This window comes from Cotesia typhae, unplaced genomic scaffold (genome assembly GCF_013202065.1).
Source record: "Cotesia typhae breed Kobodo isofemale line unplaced genomic scaffold, CoteBio_Ctyphae contig_83, whole genome shotgun sequence".
NCBI classification, from domain to species: domain Eukaryota; kingdom Metazoa; phylum Arthropoda; class Insecta; order Hymenoptera; family Braconidae; genus Cotesia; species Cotesia typhae.
In genome coordinates, this window is record NW_027423769.1 from 1,071,347 (window position 1) to 1,093,090 (window position 21,744).

At 27.2% G+C, this 21,744-nt stretch overlaps 3 protein-coding genes and 1 non-coding gene across 7 annotated transcripts; 1 reads left to right on the plus strand and 3 right to left on the minus strand.

Moving 5' to 3' along the window:
- Positions 1-5,876: 5,876 nt before the first annotated feature.
- Trnaa-cgc (transfer RNA alanine (anticodon CGC)) lies at positions 5,877-5,948 on the minus strand. Its single transcript has one exon. It is a non-coding gene; the product is annotated as a tRNA-Ala (tRNA).
- A 196-nt stretch (positions 5,949-6,144) lies between these two features.
- On the minus strand, positions 6,145-13,672 carry Ranbp16 (Ran-binding protein 16). 3 transcript variants are annotated; one of them, XM_074252239.1, is made up of 14 exons: positions 13,567-13,672; positions 12,415-12,655; positions 11,898-12,064; positions 11,614-11,838; positions 10,381-11,543; positions 10,131-10,275; positions 9,868-10,015; positions 9,570-9,729; positions 9,089-9,491; positions 8,881-9,019; positions 7,861-7,938; positions 7,590-7,783; positions 7,387-7,514; positions 6,145-7,002 (listed from the first exon to the last, which is right to left on the minus strand). In XM_074252239.1, the coding sequence occupies exons 1-14, from the start codon at positions 13,579-13,581 to the stop codon at positions 6,903-6,905; spliced, it is 3,306 nt and encodes a 1,101-aa protein (XP_074108340.1). In that variant the 5' UTR covers positions 13,582-13,672; the 3' UTR covers positions 6,145-6,902. The 3 variants fall into 3 exon arrangements, with proteins under 3 accessions (XP_074108340.1, XP_074108339.1, XP_074108338.1); XM_074252238.1 differs by having other exon boundaries at positions 7,861-7,956; XM_074252237.1 differs by having other exon boundaries at positions 8,857-9,019.
- Positions 13,401-14,993, plus strand: Nd-b22 (NADH dehydrogenase (ubiquinone) B22 subunit). Of its 2 annotated transcripts, XM_074252249.1 has the most exons (4): positions 13,401-13,470; positions 13,590-13,667; positions 14,057-14,232; positions 14,560-14,993. In XM_074252249.1, exons 3-4 carry the CDS (start codon positions 14,120-14,122, stop codon positions 14,885-14,887), a joined length of 441 nt encoding a protein of 146 aa, XP_074108350.1. In that variant the 5' UTR covers positions 13,401-13,470; positions 13,590-13,667; positions 14,057-14,119; the 3' UTR covers positions 14,888-14,993. The 2 variants fall into 2 exon arrangements, with proteins under 2 accessions (XP_074108350.1, XP_074108349.1); XM_074252248.1 differs by lacking the exon at positions 13,401-13,470 and having other exon boundaries at positions 13,604-13,762.
- Positions 14,994-15,010: 17 nt separating this feature from the next.
- LOC141533394 (uncharacterized) lies at positions 15,011-21,707 on the minus strand. The gene is made up of 16 exons (XM_074252267.1): positions 21,431-21,707; positions 20,648-21,130; positions 19,923-20,121; positions 19,401-19,515; positions 18,708-18,957; positions 18,482-18,640; positions 18,333-18,417; positions 18,085-18,227; positions 17,863-18,009; positions 17,250-17,453; positions 16,679-16,877; positions 16,473-16,587; positions 15,855-16,098; positions 15,605-15,760; positions 15,385-15,469; positions 15,011-15,321 (listed from the first exon to the last, which is right to left on the minus strand). The coding sequence occupies exons 2-16, from the start codon at positions 20,804-20,806 to the stop codon at positions 15,029-15,031; spliced, it is 2,553 nt and encodes an 850-aa protein (XP_074108368.1). The 5' UTR covers positions 20,807-21,130; positions 21,431-21,707; the 3' UTR covers positions 15,011-15,028.
- Between the last annotated feature and the right edge of the window lie 37 nt (positions 21,708-21,744).

The following is a 21,744-nucleotide window of genomic DNA, read 5'->3' on the forward strand; positions in this document are numbered from 1 at the left end:
TTGAACAGTAAAATAATATTACTGTTAAATAAAACGATAATCGGTGAGTCTTTTGGCACCGAGAGAGAAGTAAAGCGTACAAGCATAAAGTTAATTCAAACTTCCTCCCACTGGATGAGATTCATTCTCCGTGTATCCGGCCGTATAGACCTACGCATCGCATTCTATCCAATTTAATAAACTCTCTAGAACAAGTCCCCTTAGTTTTATTAGAGAACGTGGTTCGCGGTCTCTGCGACCCTGCTTAATTTACGCACCCAAGATTTTTTAATTCCCGCTTAAATACTCCTCAATAATAATAATAATAATAATAATAATAATAATAATAATAATAATAATAATAATAATAATAATAATAATAATAATAATAATAATAATAACAATAATAATCGAGATCATGATCACAATCACTAGCACAATCTTCATGACTGGCTAAAAATATTTAAACAGAACTATTTATAATAATTATAATGATAATTGATGTTGAAACAGCGATATCAATGTCACTTAGACCTTAAAACTACTCGTTAAAATACGATATATGTGTTATGTCTTTAGATAGGCCTCTGATAGCACACGTGATCATTTAAAACACCTGTACATGTGTAACTAACTTTTGTATTATACAAGAAAGAGAACTTTACTTTTCAAGTTGTGACGCGTCGTTTAGATTTCATTTCATAAGTTGCCACATGCTCATACGCATTTTACACACCTCATCCATTTCATTTTCCCTAATTATAACTTTCAAGTTATTTACAATTAAAAAGTCACTAAAAATTTATAAAATGTGCAGAGTGAAGTTTACTATTAATTAACATTTTTATTTTTTTTCTTTCTAAGTAAGTTTTTTGGTAATTATCATTTCCTAATTCGCTCTTTGTAATTCCGATTGATGACGTAGGTAAAACATGATCAATTTTTTATTTTAATTATTTATAACTCCAATTATTATTGATTGTATTTTAGATAACCGGGTGAGACTAATCCAATAAATAAATATATATTAATTACAAGGGCTTAATAATGGACCCGCATCAAGGGCGGTGGATAAATTCAACTACTATTCTACCTATTTTCAAGCAAACTGGTAGTAATCTTTGCAGGAAATTTTTATGTTTAAAAATATTGATTGAAAAGAATTAAAAATTAATTTTTTAAGTTTTAAAAATTAGTTTTTAAAATTAAAAAAAATTATTTTTCAATAATTAATTTTTACGAAATTAATGTTAAAATTAATTTTAAAAAATTAAAATTTAAATAATTAGATAAAAATTGGAGTTGTTTCAGTTTGTGACCGTAACAATGGGCGATTGTAGTAAACGCTCACTGATACGTTCACAAGTTGAACCTGCACCTCGTCAACAAGATTTATCAGTGATTCATATTTTAACTATTCCTATTAATTAAAAAAATTTTTTTTAAATCCTAATCTACCAAGCTTATCATACTTATCTCTTTCTATTTAAAAATTTTTCCCGACCACTTTCAATAATAATTTCCCAAAAACTAACACTAACTTCTCATAAAAAAAAATCTTCCATTATCCAGAAGCACACCCGCGCATTAAGTAGTAGTGCCGTAGGTGATTTGTAACTAAAAACTCACCTATGCCCGACTACTTGGCACGCTGGTGCTGTTCTCCAGCAATCTTATATTTAAAAAAAATAATTTCTAAAATTAATTATTATCTAATTGTATTATAAATTGTAAAGCAATAACTTGTACGCTAATAGAAATAAAACGAATGAAAAAAACTGTAATTGAATAATTAAATAAGTGAATTTAATTGAATATAAAAGTAAATTTAAGTGATGGTAGCAGCGTGTATGAATGACCGTTTGACAAATGGATGACGTTTGCTCGCCATTCAAGGGAGTCATAAGCGACACTGATTTCAATTGATAAATTGATTTGAAATGTTCTAGTGAATAAATAAAAAAAATTTTATAAATAGAAAGAGATTTTTATGATAAGGGTAAGTAAGTTATTGTAGTTTTCTTTTTCTTCTTCTTCAGATTATCATCATTATTATGATGATGATGATGGTGGTGGCGATCGACACGGAAGACTTGAGGATCCGATCGGTGATGCTGGTCGTAGCTCGAAACTGCTGGCGGTTAATAGGAATGAACGCCTGTTGAATGCTTAATGCATCGCAGTTCTAAGTCTAAATTGACCAATCATTTCCCCCGCAGCTAAGAGAGACCAATTAGAGTTACTGTCGGACTATATTAACCCAATCAAGACTAGTTTATCATTCAGTCGAGGATCTGTCCGGGTCGTGAACGTTTCGTTGTTCTTTTAAAAAAAATTTCTTCTTTACATTTTTAACTCTTTCTTCTTTGCAGAAATTAATATTTAAATCCGCGAGTGGTTCCTAAAAAAATAATAAAAAAAAAAATTAAATAAATTTTTTTTTTTTAATTAAAATTATTCAGAATAATAATAAAAAAAAAAAAAATAAAATAAATGTTTTACTGCAGTAGTGACACACTGTATTCATCTTGGTCTTTTACTGGCATGCTCTTGTCTTCGCTCCCCTATCGTAAATCCTCTTTTTAAAAACTTTATTTTATTTTATTTGCTCCCGCATCCAAGACTACGCTCCAAGACTAAGTTCGAGTCAGTAGCTCTCTGGCTGTTGATTCATTGTGGTCATATTTTAATATTTATTTCTTCACAATATATATGTTATTTTATTATTATTATTATTTTTTTTTTTTAAGCAAGCGTGTACTTATTTTAATAAAATAAAAAATAAGATTGAATCTAAGCTAGAGATATTTTTAAAAACTAGTGAAAAAAATCAATCAGATGTCAACAAGTGAAGAGGTAACACGTTTACAGTTCAATAGGCCATGAGATTTCCTGCGATTGTTTTAAGCTCTGCATTTTATATTTATACATTTTATACCAAGTGAGTATATTTATGGTGTTATTTACAAAAAATATATTTAAATATTGAATTTATAGTTTGCTAGTCTTTTAAATATTCAAAAAAAAAAAAAAAATATATATATATATATATATATATATATATATATATATATATATATATATATATATATATATATATTTTTACATAAAGTATTTCTATATCCGATGATTTGTTATCTCAATGACTTCCTGACCTTGTGTTTACGATAGCAATACATCGAAAGAGAGTCAAAGAGAATAAGAGACGTTAGTCTTAGTCATAGAAAAATTTTTAATTTTTAGATTTTAATATCAATATTAATTGTTCTATTATTTATTTCTGATACGGATGTTTTAACCCAAACCGTATTTATTTTTTTAGAAAAATTTAAGACGAATAAGCGGTTGAAGAATTTTAGTTACTGTCTGCTTTGCAGCTGGGGAGGGAACTTTGTATTAGTGGGAATTAGTGTTAATTGAATATTTTGTCTCTTCTTTTATACAGTTCTCTCTTTTTTTAAGTCTCCCCCTGCATTAAAGTATCTCACAGACAACACTTGTATATTAAAATTCTCATTTTTATAATCCTCTTGTTTCAATAATTTTTTTTTTTTTTTTTATTTTATTTTATTTTTTATATACCTGAAATCATAAAAAAAAATTATTAGTAAATAATAATAATATTTTGTCATTTATTATTATTATTATTATTATTATTATTAAATTGTCTAATTTTTTTAAATAATAATAATAATTTAAATTAATACAATTTATTAATTTTATTTTTTGCCCCTCAGAATATTAGTGCCAAAGAAGAACGCAAAGAAGAGGAAGATGATGATGATGATGATGATGATGAGTAAGAAGAGATGAAGAAGGTCAAACTGGGCAAGCGTAGCCAACGATGACGATGACAGTATAAGTATGAGCGAAAACAGAGGAGCTCATTCAGTTCTACATATATATTCATACAAACCACATCCAGATATTGTCGCAATGCAACGTACTTAAGTTTAACCTAAAAAATAACAAAATAACTAAATAAACAAAAATGATACAATTATGATTACCATTAATATTCTTGAAAGTTTGAAATTAATATATTGAATTGGCTCTTTATTTTCAGACTGGCCAGATAAAGGGACATGCGTGAATATGAGGGCACTTGTTGAAATGAATGAGAAGTAGGCGGCTTCAATGACTGACCGAGGTCGGTTCAATGAGGGCTTCCACTGTCCAAGTCTCGTTTATTCTTCCGGCTTCAAACACTTCTATTATATATTACTTATCTCCTATATAGGATATAATATAAAGTACCTTTTTATTTCGTTTTAAATCACGTCGCCGGATTTAATGACACTGCCGAGAAGCTTGCTTGAATATTTATAGATGTAAATATTATTGTTGAGCCAATAATGAATAATCCTGTCCTGTTCCTAAGTACTAGTGCCGCAGGAGTGACTAGGCTGGGCTAGAAATTTCCGTGTCTCCTGCTGCTCAAGTGCTTATCAATGGGTCGGGACTCACATCTTAACTCTTGTGTATTTTATCTTCGATCAGAAAATATGAAAATCAAAATCTAAATTTACTTTGTGCTGAATAAATAAATAATAAGAAAAATATTCATGTAACATCTGGATTTTTATCTGTTAAGTATAATGATACTGAAATGTTGACAGACATTGTAAATTTTTTTTAGAAATTTTATAACAATTAAATAAATAAACAATTTTATAACAATCTTAATAAACTTTACATACATAAAAAAAAAAAACTTGTTTTATTTATTTTTTTGATAAGACAAATTGTATTTTTTTTTAATTGTTTTGAAACTAATTAAGAGGGTGGATTAGCTGCAGTAGCCATTTTGAAAATATTTAAACTAAACTATATCATGACACTGAAGTTAACTGACATAAAAATTTTTTTTATTATTTTATAACAATGAATTATTATTAAAACAATTTAATAAAAAAAAACTCAACGTATAAAAATTAAAAAAGATTATTAGCAAGTGGAAATTTTTTAGTGCAATTAATTTGTTTTAAAAATTAAAAAAATTAACAGCTGTCAGCTGACTTCAGTATGATGATTTTTATAGTTATGAAAATATAACCTATTTTTTAACAACACTAAAATTAACTGTCATTTGAAAATTTTATTTCTCAATAATTTGTTATAAAACTCTCAACAATTGACATATTGTTAATTTCACTATCATCTTTATTAAACGTTTTTTTTTTTTTTTAAATTATAAATATTATCTATAAAATTAATTAAATAAATAATTACAAAGAAGAAACATAAAATTTCACATAAAGGATTATTAATAAAATTTGTAATAAGGAAAATTATTAAATATTATTTTCTTCAACTCCAAAATTTGAGGTACGTAAAATTTTAATTATTTATTATATATTGATTTTAAAAATTATTAAAAACAAAAATGACATTAAATTTAGCTGTCACTTTACAATTGTTTTAATTTTAACAAATTAAAAATTCAATTTTTTAAAAATAATTTTTTATAACAAATTTTTTTGTTAAAAAAAATTAAAAAATTTTCAAGTGACAGCTAACTTTAATGTCATAAAACAAAAACGGAATTGGAAGAGCAGGGATTTGAACCTTGGACTTCCAGCGTGCGAAGCAGGCACTCTACCACTGAGTTACACCCCCATGTTATTATTATTGCGACTTTTATTCCTAATAAAAAATACTGCAGACGTCAAACTAACAAAAAATTTCATGCAACCCAAAATTTTTATTAAAATAATTAATTAATTAAAAAGTTTCATGGAAACAAACACTGCTGGAGTAAATTTAAAAATTTTCACAATTTTTTTATCTGAAATCTTGTAAATATTATAATTTACAATTAAAAATTTTCAATATTAATTAAGGAAATGTTTAAATAAAAATTAAGAAATTAATTAGAAAAAAAATAAAAATATTTTTGGAGGAGCAGGGATTTGAACCCTGGACTTCTCGCATGCGAAGCGAGCACTCTACCACTGAGTTACACCCCCAAGACAAAAGCGAGTGTGTTAAACTGTCTGAAAATCCAATACTACAGAAAGAGTATAAAAAAGCGCTTAAATATTATTTTAATTATTCTTAATTAATTAAAATTTTATTTTTAATACTGCTTATTTCTTCTTTTCAATTAAAAAAAAAAAATTAAGGATGCATTAAATAATTAGCATAAAAAAAAGCCCTCAATAATTACGAAGCATGATTTATTAATATTTTATTAACATTGCTATAATATCAACGATTTAAAAAAAAATGGGCTTGAAAAATGAAGAGATGAATGGCGACGCAAGTTAATCACAGCGTACTTAAAATGCTCTTGAAAGACAACGACGATAACTTGCTTTTTTATTTTATAATATAATTATAAAATTGTTATTTTATTTTTTTTTTTTATTATTTCTTCTTCTTATTATTATTAATTAAATTAAATTATTGTTTTAATTACGATAAGATGTGAGCACTATCTTCATGTACATTAGAGTAATTCAGTGAGTTTTATGGCGACTGCTTTGTCATCAGTTAATTCCTTATTTTTCTATTATTATTATTATTATCATTAATTTTATTAATAGTGTATTATTAAATCAACAGAATGTTTTATTGAAACATCAACTGATACCACAAACAGCATTAAGGCCGCAGTCCACATTCGCTACACTCTTTGTGGCTAAATAAAAAAAATTTGATTGTTTAATTCTATTCAATAAATTTCACTCCGTAATTTTTTTTTTTTTTATTCAAAAAATTTTTTTTTTTTTTTTTTTTTTTTTTTTTTTTTTTTTTCCCCTTTAATCATTTCTCTTTCGTATTCACTCTTACATTCACAGACACACATACGTGCATTTGATTCATTTATCGGCAGGCAATGTCATATTATTTAAATCAAGGTACAATGAATTCATAGTTTGTTTGTTTTTTGTTCTTCTTATTATTTTTGTTTAATAACACTACGAAGTCATCATATCGTTGGTTGAATTGGCAGACATATTCGGACCTTTAAGGGAATCATTGATATCTCTCCTGAACATTGATAAATTTTGAGTAAACCTGGTTTTATAATAACATAAATAAATAAATTAATTAATTTATATTCAATATAATACAATTTAATTAATGATTAATATTTAAATCCAAAACTTTATCATTTTTTTTTTTTTACTATAAAAAAATCAAAAACTTAAAATTAATTTTTTAATTATTTTTTTTAGCATGAAAAAATTTTTTTTTATTAATTTTCTAAATTTTGACATTAAAAAAAATTTTTTTTAATAAATTTTGCTTTTAATAAATAATTATAAATTTAAAATAAGCCATAAAATTTTGCTTATTCTTTTAATAATATAGATGATAAAAATTATTTAAAAAAAAAAAAAAAAAAATGGAAAATGTTTTAATCTAAAAATTGACCAATAAAAAAATTTACAAAATTACCTATCTCTATTTTTTGTTAACAAATTTGGTTCAATACCATCCATTAAATTTTCAAACCATTGAGCCATAGCTGCTTGTTTATCAACTGGTTGACTTCTAATAATATTTTCTCGCAATTGACCAAAATACTGTAACAAAAAAAAATAATATAAATATATAAGCGTATTGTTTATAAAAAAAAAAAAAAATAAATAAATAAATACTTCTTCATTGAGTAAAATAAGACCCAGAAGTGGTCTCGACATGCTCCATTGATTTCTGCAGTCCTCAAACATAATGACATTCAAAACAGTGCTCAATATTTGCTGCAATATTTCCGGATGTTGTTTGAGTACTTGCAAGAACAATTCACCGCCAGCTGCCACTGCCGCGTTTTTTTTCCCCGGGTAAACTCCAGCTGAAAAAAAAAAAAAAATAAATAAATAAAATAAAATTTATTAAAAAATAATTAAAAATAAATTTTTTTGAACTTACCTTTCTGCGAAAGTTGCTTAAATAAATACGTAACAATGTGATCGAGTGTCGCGCAGCAACCTGTGCAGACCATGGTGTCTGAAATCAAATTAACCGCTAGTTTTTTGCATGCAAACTGATTAATTAAATAAATAAAAATGAATCTGTTAGGTCGTAGCGTTTAATGGGAATAAATGATAAATGTTACGATAAATATCATCACGGCTAAAAAATAATATCAATTGTATTAATAAAGATTCATGCTACTAATTAGTAAATTAGTGAAAATGAACAACTTACGCTAATGTGGTAATACAACCATGTTAATAATTAAATAATGTTCCAGCTGTGCGGCTGATTGCAAGTGCTAGACCCGTAATTACGACAATTGAAGATAATATTTTTATAGAATATAATCCGGAAGCTTGTGGGCAAAATATGACAATTACAAGCTTTTGTAAACCATAACCGGATTGTATAATTAATTAATTAAAAATAAAAAAAAATAGCTAAAAAAATTATTTATTTTACGGGCGAGCAGTAATTCTTATGCACTCCAATCCTCTTGGTCTAAGTACGTTCTAATGATGTGCATAAAATAGTAATCTATCGCAATAATTATTAAATATCGCGTTTCAGATTCCATAAGGTAGTATAAAAAAAATTCTATTTTTTTTTTCCAAGTCCAAAAAAATTTTTAGTTCGAAGAAAAAAATTTTTTTGCATTTCTAAAAATTTAATTTAGACAAAAAAAAAAAAAAAAAAAAAATAGAATTTTTATTATACGTCCTTATGGCATCTGGAACGCGATATAAGTTTGTCAGCTATCAATAAAGAGCGATTAAAAACATTCCAAGCACTAACGCAGCAAGCCCATGATGTTCGTTTGATAAAACCACCATGACAAACGTCTTACACTAAAATCATGGGTTTAGACATCGTACGTGAAATATATTGATATTTATGTGGTTGGCAAAGAGGATGTAGAGTATACATGAGAGAATCAGCCGCACAGACCTGTGTAGGAGTCTTTTAGCGCACCTAGTGCCGTTAGGCCTTCGCTGATGCTTGAAAGGATGTAGAGAAAGACCCGCGGTTCTAGGGTCGACAGAAAAGCCATGTGGTCTTGCGCCAGGCACTCCAGTAGCACGTAATACGTCGCTGATAATTTTGGATAGTCCTAGAGTAATTAAATTATTTAATTAATTTTTTTTTTTAATTTAATCCCGGCTCTAGATATTTTACTTACTAATAGGTCACTTTGAGGTATACTGAGTAATAACTTGACAAAAGTATTGAGTGCATTATCCAAGGCTTCGTCGCCGTAGAGCCTAAAAACGCCAAAATTGACATAGCTTCCGCACAAAGCAGCCTTCAACATGCTGAAGCAGATGCTAATGCCCTTGAGCTTCAGCGAGTACATCTGATCCTTGGGCACTTCGACGTTCAATATATGATTCCCGTAGCTGCAGATAACTTTGCTAGCTTCGCGGAACAGGAGGATCCCATTGGGGGATGATACTTCGAACTGGAGTCGCTGACTGCGGTTCTGGACCAGCTCTGCGAATAATTTCAGCACTGGTGTCGTCACCTGGGGCTCGTGGTGCCACAATTCGATTGCGTGCAGCAAGATCGGCGTGTAATTTGGATATCTGATTGGTAAATATTAAGGACTTGATAGATCATGATAAAATCATTAATTAAAAAAATAATTTAGTAAAAAAGGATACATCCAGTCAAAGAGCATCATGTAGGAAGTTTTTGTATTGAAAGCGTAAGCGAGACCTCGCAGGTCACGCGCTATTCCTATCAATGCTTTTTTAGCTTCCTCTGCTGCGAACAGTGGAGTATCTGCTGCACCCATTAACTGACCTAGACTTTCCAAAGCAGCTAAAAAAAAAAAAAAAATTTTTTTTAATTATTTAATTATTATTAAAAAAAATGTTTTTAATTATTTTATTATTGGCTGATTAAATTAAATAAATAAGTTACAAGTTAGCAATTATTTAAAATATTATTGTACTGTACCTGTGAGGGGTAACATGAATGTGTGAAATCTCTCCTCATCCTCACCCAAGTCTACCATCAATAATCTTCCCAATGAAGTATAGAACATTGACCTGCACCGCATTTCTGTTACTGCTACATTGTTACCAAGGAATGGAAAATGTTCACTCTGAAATAATCAAAAATTTATTTTAATTATTTAAAAAATATTTTTTTTTAATGATTTTTAAAAAACTAGTTTTATTTAATTATCTAAAAATTAGTTAAAAAAATTTTTTACTTACAGTGTGATTATTTAACATGAATTGTACTTCTTCAAGTTTAACAAGCTTACGGACACAACTGTATCCTACAGATAAATCAGTTAATAATTGAAGCGTCCTTGAAATAATTTGCTCTCTACTTCCCCAGTATTTTAAATTAGTTATTCTAAAAATAAAAAAAAAAAAAAAAAAAAAATCAATGACTATCACTATCAATACAGTAAAAATATTAATATTAAATATTAAAAAAAAAAAAAAATAAAAAACATACATTTTACGAATAAAAACACTGAGTACCATGGCTTCATCACTGAGCCCAAGAACTTCAGACAACCTGCGATAGACTTTAGAATTTTTTTGAATCTGATCACCGACATAAATCTTGCGAAACTGTTCAAAGAAACTGAGCATAGCGAGCTCGAGTTTTTCACAGCCACCCTGAGAGAGCCCAGAGTCGGTAAGATTCATCAGCTGGAGAACCCTGCAAACGAGCTCGCCGTCCATGGCGTCGTGCTCTTCGTTGCTGTTGAAGGAAACGCGACCGCCGATCGCGGAGCCGATGATGTAGACCAGCCAGGTCAGCTGGCCCTCCTGGATGGTGATCTCGATCTGGTGGGTGGGATTGTTGTTGGCAGTCTGGGCAAGAAGCTCCTGATAAGCCCGAGCAGCTTGGTCGAACAGCTGGACCAGCAGCGTGCAAGTTTTTTGGTACTCGCACCTTCCAATCACCGACAGCTGCTCCAGTTGTTGCTGGACCATCCCGAGATCATCAAGAGGGTCCTCCAAGCCGTCACGCACCACCACAGCTACGGACTCCAGGCGGGAAGTTATGTAAGCGTTGGATACTTCGGGTGTGTAGGTCTCCAGCAAATGGGGCTCGGTTGCTTTTACATAGGGCACTGAGGCCACCATGCGCTGCCACAAGCTCAGCAAGTAGTGGACGCTGTTCGGCGCAAACTGCCACATTTGCAAACTTTGAACGGTGAATTTAGCGATTAATTGAATCGCCTCCGGGTAATTTTCCACCATAACTAATTCTCCGAGCTGGTAATTACTTTTTAGTCGCGCCAACAGCCGACAGAACTCGTGGTAGTTATCTTGATGGCTCAACCCTTGGGGATTTTGAAGGATGTGCTTCACCCCATTTACCAAGTGGGTTAAAAATTTAGCTCTCTCCGTGTTGGAAAATAAACTACGGCGGACTGACGCTAATTGAACTAGACACGATAATGCTAATGATGACAAGGTGTTCGGGAGACTGTGGTACAAGTCGAAATAAAGTTTTAATGTGGTAAAATCTAGGAATGCTGGTCTCCAACTTGTTGGGATTTGGACTGTACACAAATCGTCAGAACTTTCGTCTGTTGATGTTCCGATAAAGTCAAATGTTAGACAGTTACGAGCTAAGCGTAATAACTGGGTCATTAATCCGTGCTGAAAATTATTATTAATATTATTATTATTGTTGAAAAAATAAAAAATAATTTTATAAAATAAAAATTACCTGTGATTCATCATTAAAGTTTAAATTTTTACAATTTTCTCTTGCTGTACCCAATAATGAACATGACAATCGAAATATTTCAAATAATTGAGTGTCACGAAAACTACTGGCTATTTTTCTGTGCTTAGTCAGTGACCTATTGGCGTCTGCTTCTGAAATTTGATTCATTTCGCAGGTCAATTGGGAGAGCAGTTGTACTCCAATCATGCAGTGCTCCACAGATCCCTGGTAAAAAATAATTATTAGTTATCGAAAGTTTAAAATAAAACTTGGCTTTTACATACTTGAAGAAATTTTGAAATGTCTCCAACAACATTTCTGAAGACATAGTCGTCTTTATCAGAATCAAACCATCCCAGCTTTGATATTCTTGCAAATAACGTGACTAATGCTTGTATCACAAAACTCGGTAATTTTGGCCTGGTTGCCAAGTAATTCAGCACATAATTCCCTAAATTACAAATCACGTGTTATAATTATTATCCAACATATTCGTATTATATATATATATATAAAAAAAAATTATACTGAAGTCAGCTGTCAGCTGTCAATTTTTTTAATTTTTATAACAAATCAATTACAATAAAAAAAATTCTTTAAATAATTCTCACTGATAATTTTTTATTAATTTTTTTTATAATAATTTAATTGCTACAAAATTATAAAAAAAAATTTTTTAATGAAAATTAAAGTAGCAGATGTTTAATAATTTTTTTAAAAAATAAATTAGTAATTTTATTTTTTTTAACTTCAGTGTCAAAAAAAAAATTTTAATAATTTTTTTTTCTAAAAAATACTTACTGATGTCAAGTCTTTGCTGCAAACTCAATCCTTGGGCCGATCTTGATACCAATTTAGTGAGCGTAGTAGCAGCCAGCAATTGAGCGTAAGCGGAATCGCCTCTTTCCAATAATAATTGACATTTAGTGAGTGTATCCGGTGCATTTTGAAAACCTACTAATGCTTTTTCAGCTTCTGCACGGTGAGCTGCATCCTGAGACTCGTACAATTGTTTGCACAGCAACTCAAGCTGCTGTACTTCCTGTATCAAAAAGTAACAATTAAAATTATTACATTACATTAATCTAAATAATTTTTATCTAATTGTCACTTTATAAACTCCTGTCATACTCAAACTAATAATTTAAAACAATGATTAAACACTAATTAAAGTTACTGTACAATTTAAAAACCCGAAATTTAAACAGTATAATTGTTTACATTTTTTGTTAGGTTATAAAAAAATTTTATAATTTTTTTTTTGACAGGTACTCCAAAAAAATTTAATTACAATATCAATAAATTAATTAACTAAATAATAACCATTATTTTAAAATAAATCCAATAAAATAAACTTCCTAAAAAATAAATTAGTGATTTATTTGTTGTGACAACACTGCAAAGTGTAACGCGTTATTCTTGGTACTGAAAAAAAGGAAAAATTGTTTTATCAGTGTCGGTAAATAAATAAATAAAAAAAAAAAAAAAAAAAAAAAAAAAATTAAATAAAAATAATAATAAAAATTTTTTAAATTATTTAAAAAAAATAAAAAAATAAATTTATTAAATTAAAAAACAAATCTGTCAAAAATAATATTTTATAATATAAATATAAATAATTTTAATTAAACAAACTATTGTTAATAATGACGGATACTGTACAAATGACAATAATTATTTAAAAAAAAAACCATAACGTAAACAATACGTGTTTTGATTGTCATAAAGATAAAAACATAAAGTAGCTATAGTGATTACGGATCCGGCAGATGAATCCAAAGGTTACGCCGTTTGTTTTTTAATAAATAAATAATATCTCTACTATTTATTATTATTTATTTATTATTAAATAATTAAGTAAGTAATTGTTCAATAAATAATTAATAATAATTAATATTAATTTTATTTATTAATGTTGTTTAAATGTTGATTTTATTTTTATTCTCCACTCACCTGCTCATCCGCCATTTTTGCAGCTTACCATTCTGTACTGAAGGCATGAAAGTATACTTCAATATCTACATTCAATTCAACCACACTGACACACTATACAAGTGAGTATATTTGTAAATATATTTACTGGTATGCGTACACGTCCATATTCTGTTTCACTACGCAGCTAAAAGATTTTTTATCTAAAAAATTTATGGTGAGACATTTTAATTAATTTTTGGATTTTAGAAAATTTTTTTTAAATTTATTAATGACATCAGCTGATGATTTTTATTTTGACATGTTGAGTTGTAATTAACCTTATTGTTGTTTAAAATTAATCTTTCAATTGTTTTACATAATGTTTTAGGTTAATTACATTTAATCATTTTTTTATAAAAAAAAATTATTTTTTTTTTTAATTTTTAAAAATTTGAAATGTCAAATTTTTTTTTGGTAATTTATTTGTGAGAAAAATTATTAAACATCTGATAAATTTATTTTATTTTAGGTTACAGCTGATAACAAGAGATTGAATTTTGGATACTAGTGATTGGAGCAAGTGACAATTAAAATGGCTCATTCTGTACCAACTGGTATTGTTACTCATGCTAAAAAAGTATGCAGTCTTTACAAACGTATTCTTCGGAATTACGAATCATGGTATCCCGATTTTCTTGATTTTAGGTAAGTTGCTTTTATATTGTGCTAATTAAATTTAATTATGAAAATTAAATTAGCCATCTAAAAATGTTTATAATGTTTTTTTTTAATAAAAAAATTATAACAAAAAATTTTATTTGTTAAAAATTTGAAAAATTATAAGTGTAATTTTTTTTAGTTTTCATTTAATTAATAAAAAAATTATAAAATTATAATTGAACGACATTAAAGACATTTTTTAATTTTTTACAATTTAAAAATAATTTTTTTGTCAAAAAAATTGTCAATTTTTTTTTTTTTTTTTTTTTTTTTTTTTTTTTTTAAGTGAATAATTTTTAAAAATGATTTTAGGTATGAAGCAGTACTCACTCGCGAGATCTTTGACAAAAACAAAGACATAAAAGACCTGCGAGTGGCAAAAAAATTGTTACTAGAAGGAGAAGCAAAGTTAGAAAAAATAATGCACCCGCAACCACTGTTGTTCCCAGAATCTCCGGGCGGCTGTGCTCACGAACGTGAAGTGATACCTCCAGACTGGGTTCTCGATTACTGGCATCCAACTGAGAAAGCTATGTATCCAAAATACTTTGCTCTTAGAGAGAAACGTAAGCTTGAATACATGAAACTTTACGATAAGCAATTCCCTGATGCCCCGAAGGAGTTCAAAGATATTCATTAAAACATACTCTTTGTAGAATATTAAATTATCTTTTACTGTAAGATTTATCACTAATGTAGCTCGACTTAACAGATATTATAAAATACATCTATTACATTAAAAATTATATTTACAATTTTATCTAGTTATTAAAAAATAATCTTAGTTATATTTTGATAGTACGTCGATAAGTTTTGCATAGAAGAATTTTTTCACGTCTTTGGCTATCACGAAATCCAAATGAGTGAATTTGTTGTAGTCTATTTTTATTAGAGTGACATTACTTGTCACGCGTCTTATCAATTCTCTGTTGTCTATCAAAGTGCTCAGTGGATCATTTTCACCGTAAAAAATTACCATCGGCGCAATTATATTTTTAACTTTGTAAGCTGGAGGGTCTTTTTGATTATAATAATTAATATTTTTTTTATCGTAATTATATTTACTAAATTCACCTGAAAAAAAAAATTTATTTCTATTAATTTATTTAGTAGATAAAATAAAATAATTATTTTTACCAGTTATTGCACATTGATAGTAATGATACATTGATTTTGTTGAAGTTCCAGATGGATAATAATTTGATAAATATATCATTTCACTCTAAAAAAAATTAATATTAATAATATAAAATATCAAGTGTTGAAAAATTAATTAATATTTAATTTTTTTTTAATTATTTAATATTTAATTTTTAAAAAATAAATTAATATTTAATTAAAAAAAAAAAAAATTTACATTATCCATTTGCTCATCATCAAATCCAAGAAATAATTTAAGTATAAGAATACAAGCATCTACAAGATTTAAAGCTTCGCAATAATTAGTGAGTAAGTTCCTGACCAACGTGCTTTGAGGCAAAAACTCGGACATACCAGTGGGGTCGATCATTTGCTGCAAAAAAAATAAATCAACTATCTTAGTTAGCACTCAATTGACTTATTAAAAATTATTTACTAAAAATTAATTATTAAAAAATTTTAGATACTCCAATTCGGTAAAATGTGCTTGTAAATAAATTCCTCAAAGGGTCTTTCTTCTTCCAATAGACAGTAGGCGACAGAGTAATTGCTACATTCAATTTTTCGTTGAATTCTGGTCTTTCAGACAGCAATATTACAATTGAAGTTCCTCCCATTGAATGACCGATGTAAGTTAGAGTAGTTTTATTCGTTGTTTTAAGTACGTAGTCTATTGTATCTGCATAATCTATTGCACCGTATTCATGAAAACTGTAATGATAATAAGTATTATTGAAATTGCTGTTTAAATATAATTAATATGCATTTAAAAAATTATAAATTAATTTTTTTATAAGCAGCTAGATATTTAAATTAAAAAAAAAAATATTTTATATCCTTGAATAAATATTAGAAATGTTACTTTGAATTTTTTGCATTACAAACGATATTTTTTTTACAGTAACACATAAAATTTTATTGCAGCGTGTTGAGTCTCAGAAGTAACTAACGAGAGAGAGAGAGAGAGGCTTCTTACAAGTGTGCTAAATTTATGATTTACTTTATCATGTAAAAATATTGTCCTAATTATTAATTATTATTTCGAAAGAAGAAATAATGAAAAAAAAAAAAAAAAATATAGTTACGTGAAATTCCAAAATTTAGGATCTTCAGGTGACAAAGTTTTATGAGCACGACCGTAAGAATTTCCCCGTACATTTCCAAGCCAGACGTCATACCCAGCATCAGCCAGAACGTACACTAAAAAAAACGGGAGAAAAATTTATTAATATTTAATATTAAATATTTTATAATTAATTTTGTAAAGTAAAATTTAATTAAATTAACTCACCAAGAGATCGTCTAAGCGCTGCCCAAATGTCAGCTGAAGCCAGAAGCCCGTGTTCTAATAAAATAACTGGTTTACCATTTCCTTCTTCTTGATAGTGAAATTTTCCCTTTGGAATTCTAAATATCTGCAGTATGTATCCGTCGCTTGTTGTTAAATTGTGCTGCTCTGCTTTATATCCAAATTCTTTAGCTATTCCAATCTTAAATAAAAATTTAATTAATTAATATTAATATTAATTAATTATTATTACAATAATTAATAAATAAATTATAGAAAAAAAAAATTTAACATTTCAATATTTTTAAAAATTAAAATTGTTATTTTTTAAAAATAAGTTTTGATTAAAATTAAATTTTTTTAAATTATTATTACAATAATTAATAACTAAAAATAAAATAACTTACAAATTATGGCAAAAAAATGAAAAAAAAAAAAAAAAAAAAAAAAAAATTGAAATTGAAATTTCAAAATTAAAAAAAAAATAAAAATTGCTATTTTTTAAAAATAATTATTTAAAATAAATATGATTAAAAAATAATTCTTACAATAATTAATAAATAAAATAACTTACAAAATCTAATACAGTATTGCTACTATTAGCTTCTTTAAGAGTTCGAACTTTCAACATCCTTTCTTGCGGAAGCAAGTTCAAACACCATAACAATTTCACTGAATATATTAAAGATAAAAATAAGATAAATATGATACAGTTAGAACGGGTGTATGGCATAGTTAATACCAGTATATCACAATAAATAAATAAAGAGAATTGATCCTCTCAAAAGTAACCCACGAAATGATTTCACTTGTAAGAAGATAGCTGGAGATGTGAAATGGATAGTGTGATTTAGGTTGTGCAATAGAGTGTGTACCACTATACGTTTATGATGTGTTTTTATAATCATTAAATTATAGTATTAAACCGTACTTTACACTGATATAAGCAACTAGTTATAGAAAATATTATACTAGATCGAAGATATCGACATATAAATAATTTATCCAGTATATCATTTACAATTATTGCTAAAAAAAATTATTACATGTATTGACAATAATTTTTTTTTGTTATTGTTTTTATCGAGATGTTAGCTTCATTAATCATTAAATGTAATTAATCACTATATGCCACACTTATTAATTATTTATGTTAAATAACGAGCCTATTTTTTACTTGGTAATTAATACTGAGAAATAAGTTTTGTTATTCTATTGTACAGGAGCTCCTTAGCGTCCTGAGCGAAGAGGTAGTCTAAGTGATTGAAAGTATCGTAGTCTATTTTGCCGAAGAACACGATATTTGGCAATCTTCTCTTCAGCTCTAATACATTCTGTGGGAAGTAATTATTATTTGTTAGTTATTGTTTATATTTTTTTTTTTTTTTTTTTTTTTATTATTATTTTACCTCCAGTGGAGTGAAGTAATCATTGTCAGAATATATTAGTGCGACGTTGGTTGTTATTTTTTTTAAATTGTAAGCTGGTGGCCTTTTCTTCCCATATATTTTGAAGTTATCGATAAAACCGTAGTCGTATTGACAAAATGATTCTGTAATTAATTTAAAAATTATTTTTTTAGTAATTTAAAAATTTTAAATAATTAAAAAAAATTTTTTTTTAATTATTTATAATTTTAATTAAAAATAATTCATACTCTGTCTCATATTTTGTCCATAATGATCAAGTACCATTACTGAACTCCCAGCAGGAACGTAACTCAAAATATAAGGTAACATTGTCTGTAATTAATATAATTAATAGATAAATTATTTATTTTAGATAAATAGATAAATACAAAAATACCTTATTAATCTGATAAGGACTAATTCCAACATTTGCAAAAATCAAAGCGACACATAATTCTTGTGTCGGAAGATTATCCCGGCAAAATTCTTTAGCCAGAATTTTATTCGTCGAACTTTGCGGCAACAAGTCATAAACTTCAATTGAGTCAAGAAATTTCTTTACAAAAAAAAAAAAGTTAAATTAATTTCTGAATTAAATTAACATTTTTATATCATTACATTACCTTTAGCATATCTTTGTACTTCAATATAACGCTATAAATGGCTTTTTCAGCGATAACGTTCCAGTAAGCGACTGGCGCAAGGTTAAGCAGTAATTTTATTTTTTCATTGTACTCCGGTTTTTCCGAAAGAAGAACAAAGCTCACGGTCGAACCCATTGAGTGACCGATGTAGGTAAGCGATTTTTCGTTTGTCTCGTTTAAAGCGTAGTCGATCATTTCAGCTACGTCGAATATTGCTATCTCGTGGTAACTGTAATAAATAAATAAATAATTAAAAATTTTTATTATCTAACAGTACATCAAATAAGTTTATTGTCTGATTAAATTTCAGCAATTTAAATTCTGAGACTGCAATAAAGACAGATTTACTGGCTTGATAATAAATAAACAACTTTTGCTAATTTAAATACATTAATTCGCATAGAAGAATAGTATAATTTAAATTTACTTGCCATTAGCGTAATAAAAATTAATTTATTCTTCTATAAATTTTTTTAAAGTTGTAAATGTAAATATGATTAATAAATATTGACAATTTTTAATTTTTGTAAAATAATAAATTAAGTCTAAAAAATTATTAAAAATTGAATTTACAATTTTTTAGAGTTTATAATTATAAAAATGTAATTTTTAAAAAAAATTATTTATATTTACATCTAATTATTTATTTTATAAAATAAAAAAATAAATAACCTGAATTTCCAGAAATCACGGCCTGACGTTGACAGCTCTTGGTGTGAACGACAGTAAGAGTTACCCCTGACATTGCCAATCCAGACGTCGTATCCTTGGTCTGCTAGGATAAAAGCTGCAAATGGAAGATGAAAGTTGAAAAAAAAAAAAAAAAAAAAAAAAAAAAAAAATATTACGTTCAAGGCTCTGGCGTTCTCATTGCACCTCTATTAATATAAATATATTTGTCGTATACACGCGAACATGATCATATGTAGGTAGCTTTTTACCGTAACTTCACTGGTCCACCTTGAAATGCGCCAGGCATACTCTACCAATTATTTAGACGCTTATTTTCTTACGAAAAAAATTTTTTTATAATTAAACTCTGCCAACTATCTCCAATTATGAGGCTATAACAACATGTGAGTATTTGCATCAAAATGTCTAGATGAGTAAATATTTATTTTATAAATAAATAATGTAATGACTTAATAAAAAACTGGTTTTAATTCTTTTTTATCAGGGGGAGAAGAAACTCACCAAGGTCTTTGTCAGGTCCTATAAGAACCCATGAGTCTGAGGAACCAAAGACACCATGCTGAAGAAATACAACTGATTTTTTTTTTAATGACTTTGACTTTGGGCTATCGGGAATCCTGTGGAATATCAAGTTGTAGCCATCTTTGGTTGTTAAATTGTGCTCTTCTGCTGGGTAATTGTGTTGTTGTACCAGGCTTACCTGAAATTTTTTAAAATAATTGGAATAATTTTAAATTATTAATTAATTAATTATTTACATTAAATTAAAAATTTAAATTAATAAGATCAATTCAAATAGTTGAAAAATAAAATTTAATAATTAATAATTAAAATATTTAAATTAGCCGACATCTGATTGGCTTTTAAAATTTTTTAATTATATCTGTAATAATTAATTTCTTCAATAAAAAAAAAAATTAAATAATTCATTATTTAAATTTCAATATTATCAATATTGCAATTAATATTATTTGTAAAAAATACCCTTGAATAAAGTAAAGTAGATCAAATTAACACAATTGCAACAAAAAAGTTAATCTAACTTAATGGACTTAAACAATTTATCTTTTTTACAACAATTTTTACTGAATACAAATTACCAATAATATTCACCGACCTGATAAATATTTAATATAATTTTTTTTGCCGCAAATTTATCTGCAATGTATAATTAATATTTGATAGATAGTAAATAAAATAAAATTGAATGAATTAAAGCAACTTACAAAGTCCAAAACAGCGGTGTTATCAGCAAGCCTCGCTTGAAGGGAATCCCTGATCCTAACGCGGTTCAAAATTGGCTTCCGTGGAAATAATAGCTCTCGGAAAAAACAAGACACGTTTGCCGGTAATATAAACGCGATAAACAATAAAATATAATTCATTTCAACTATTTATGACTAACAAGTTTTAAAAGTTAAAAGTCACTGAATAAATAATTTGAATCGAATGACATCAAACACGTCTGTTCAGTTTACAGGATAATTATTAAATGAGAATTTTATCAGACTGAAATACACCAGTCTTTTATAGTACGTAAAGTCACATACATGCTTCGGTATTTCTTCTTTTTGGTTTTTTATAATCTTCAAGCTTATTTAGTATCGCTTCCCCACCTGGGGATTGTGATCAGGTCCTGATGCTCAGAACTTATCTTTTTAATCAGGTTCAATCTCCTTGTGACCTTTCTTTCAGTAAAATCCTTCATTCTATTTTAGAAAAATTTTTTTTATTTTAATTGATACTAAAATTGAAAAAAATCTGATAATTTTTTTAACAAATAAATAACAGCAAGAAAAATTTATTTAAAAAATTTCATTTTTAAATGCTTTGAAAAATTATAAATGCAATTTTTTTTAATAATTTTTTAGATTAAATTAAAGATACTTGAAAATTTTTTTATTTTATTTAATAAACAAATTTATTTTTAATTTTTTTTAATTTTAAATGTCATAATTTATTTGTTAAAAAAATTTTTTAAATTTAATAAATTAACAAATTTTACTTACCTAAAATCAAATCTTTAATTTTAAAAATAATTACACACAATTTTGCCGATTTATTTTCAATAAATAATTTAGAACCTTCGCACTCAATAATTGAAATGATTTTCGTAAATATTTGTGCACACATTAGTTGATTTTTTTCTCAAAAAAAAAAAAAAAAAAAAAAAAAAATATATATATATATAAAAATAATAGAAATAATTACTTAAACACGTACTCGAGCTTCTACCAAGAACTCCCGAGCAATGTAAAATATTTAGCGATAAGCCAGACAATTGGACGGCAACTGGAAAAAAATAATAGCCAATTATTGTTTA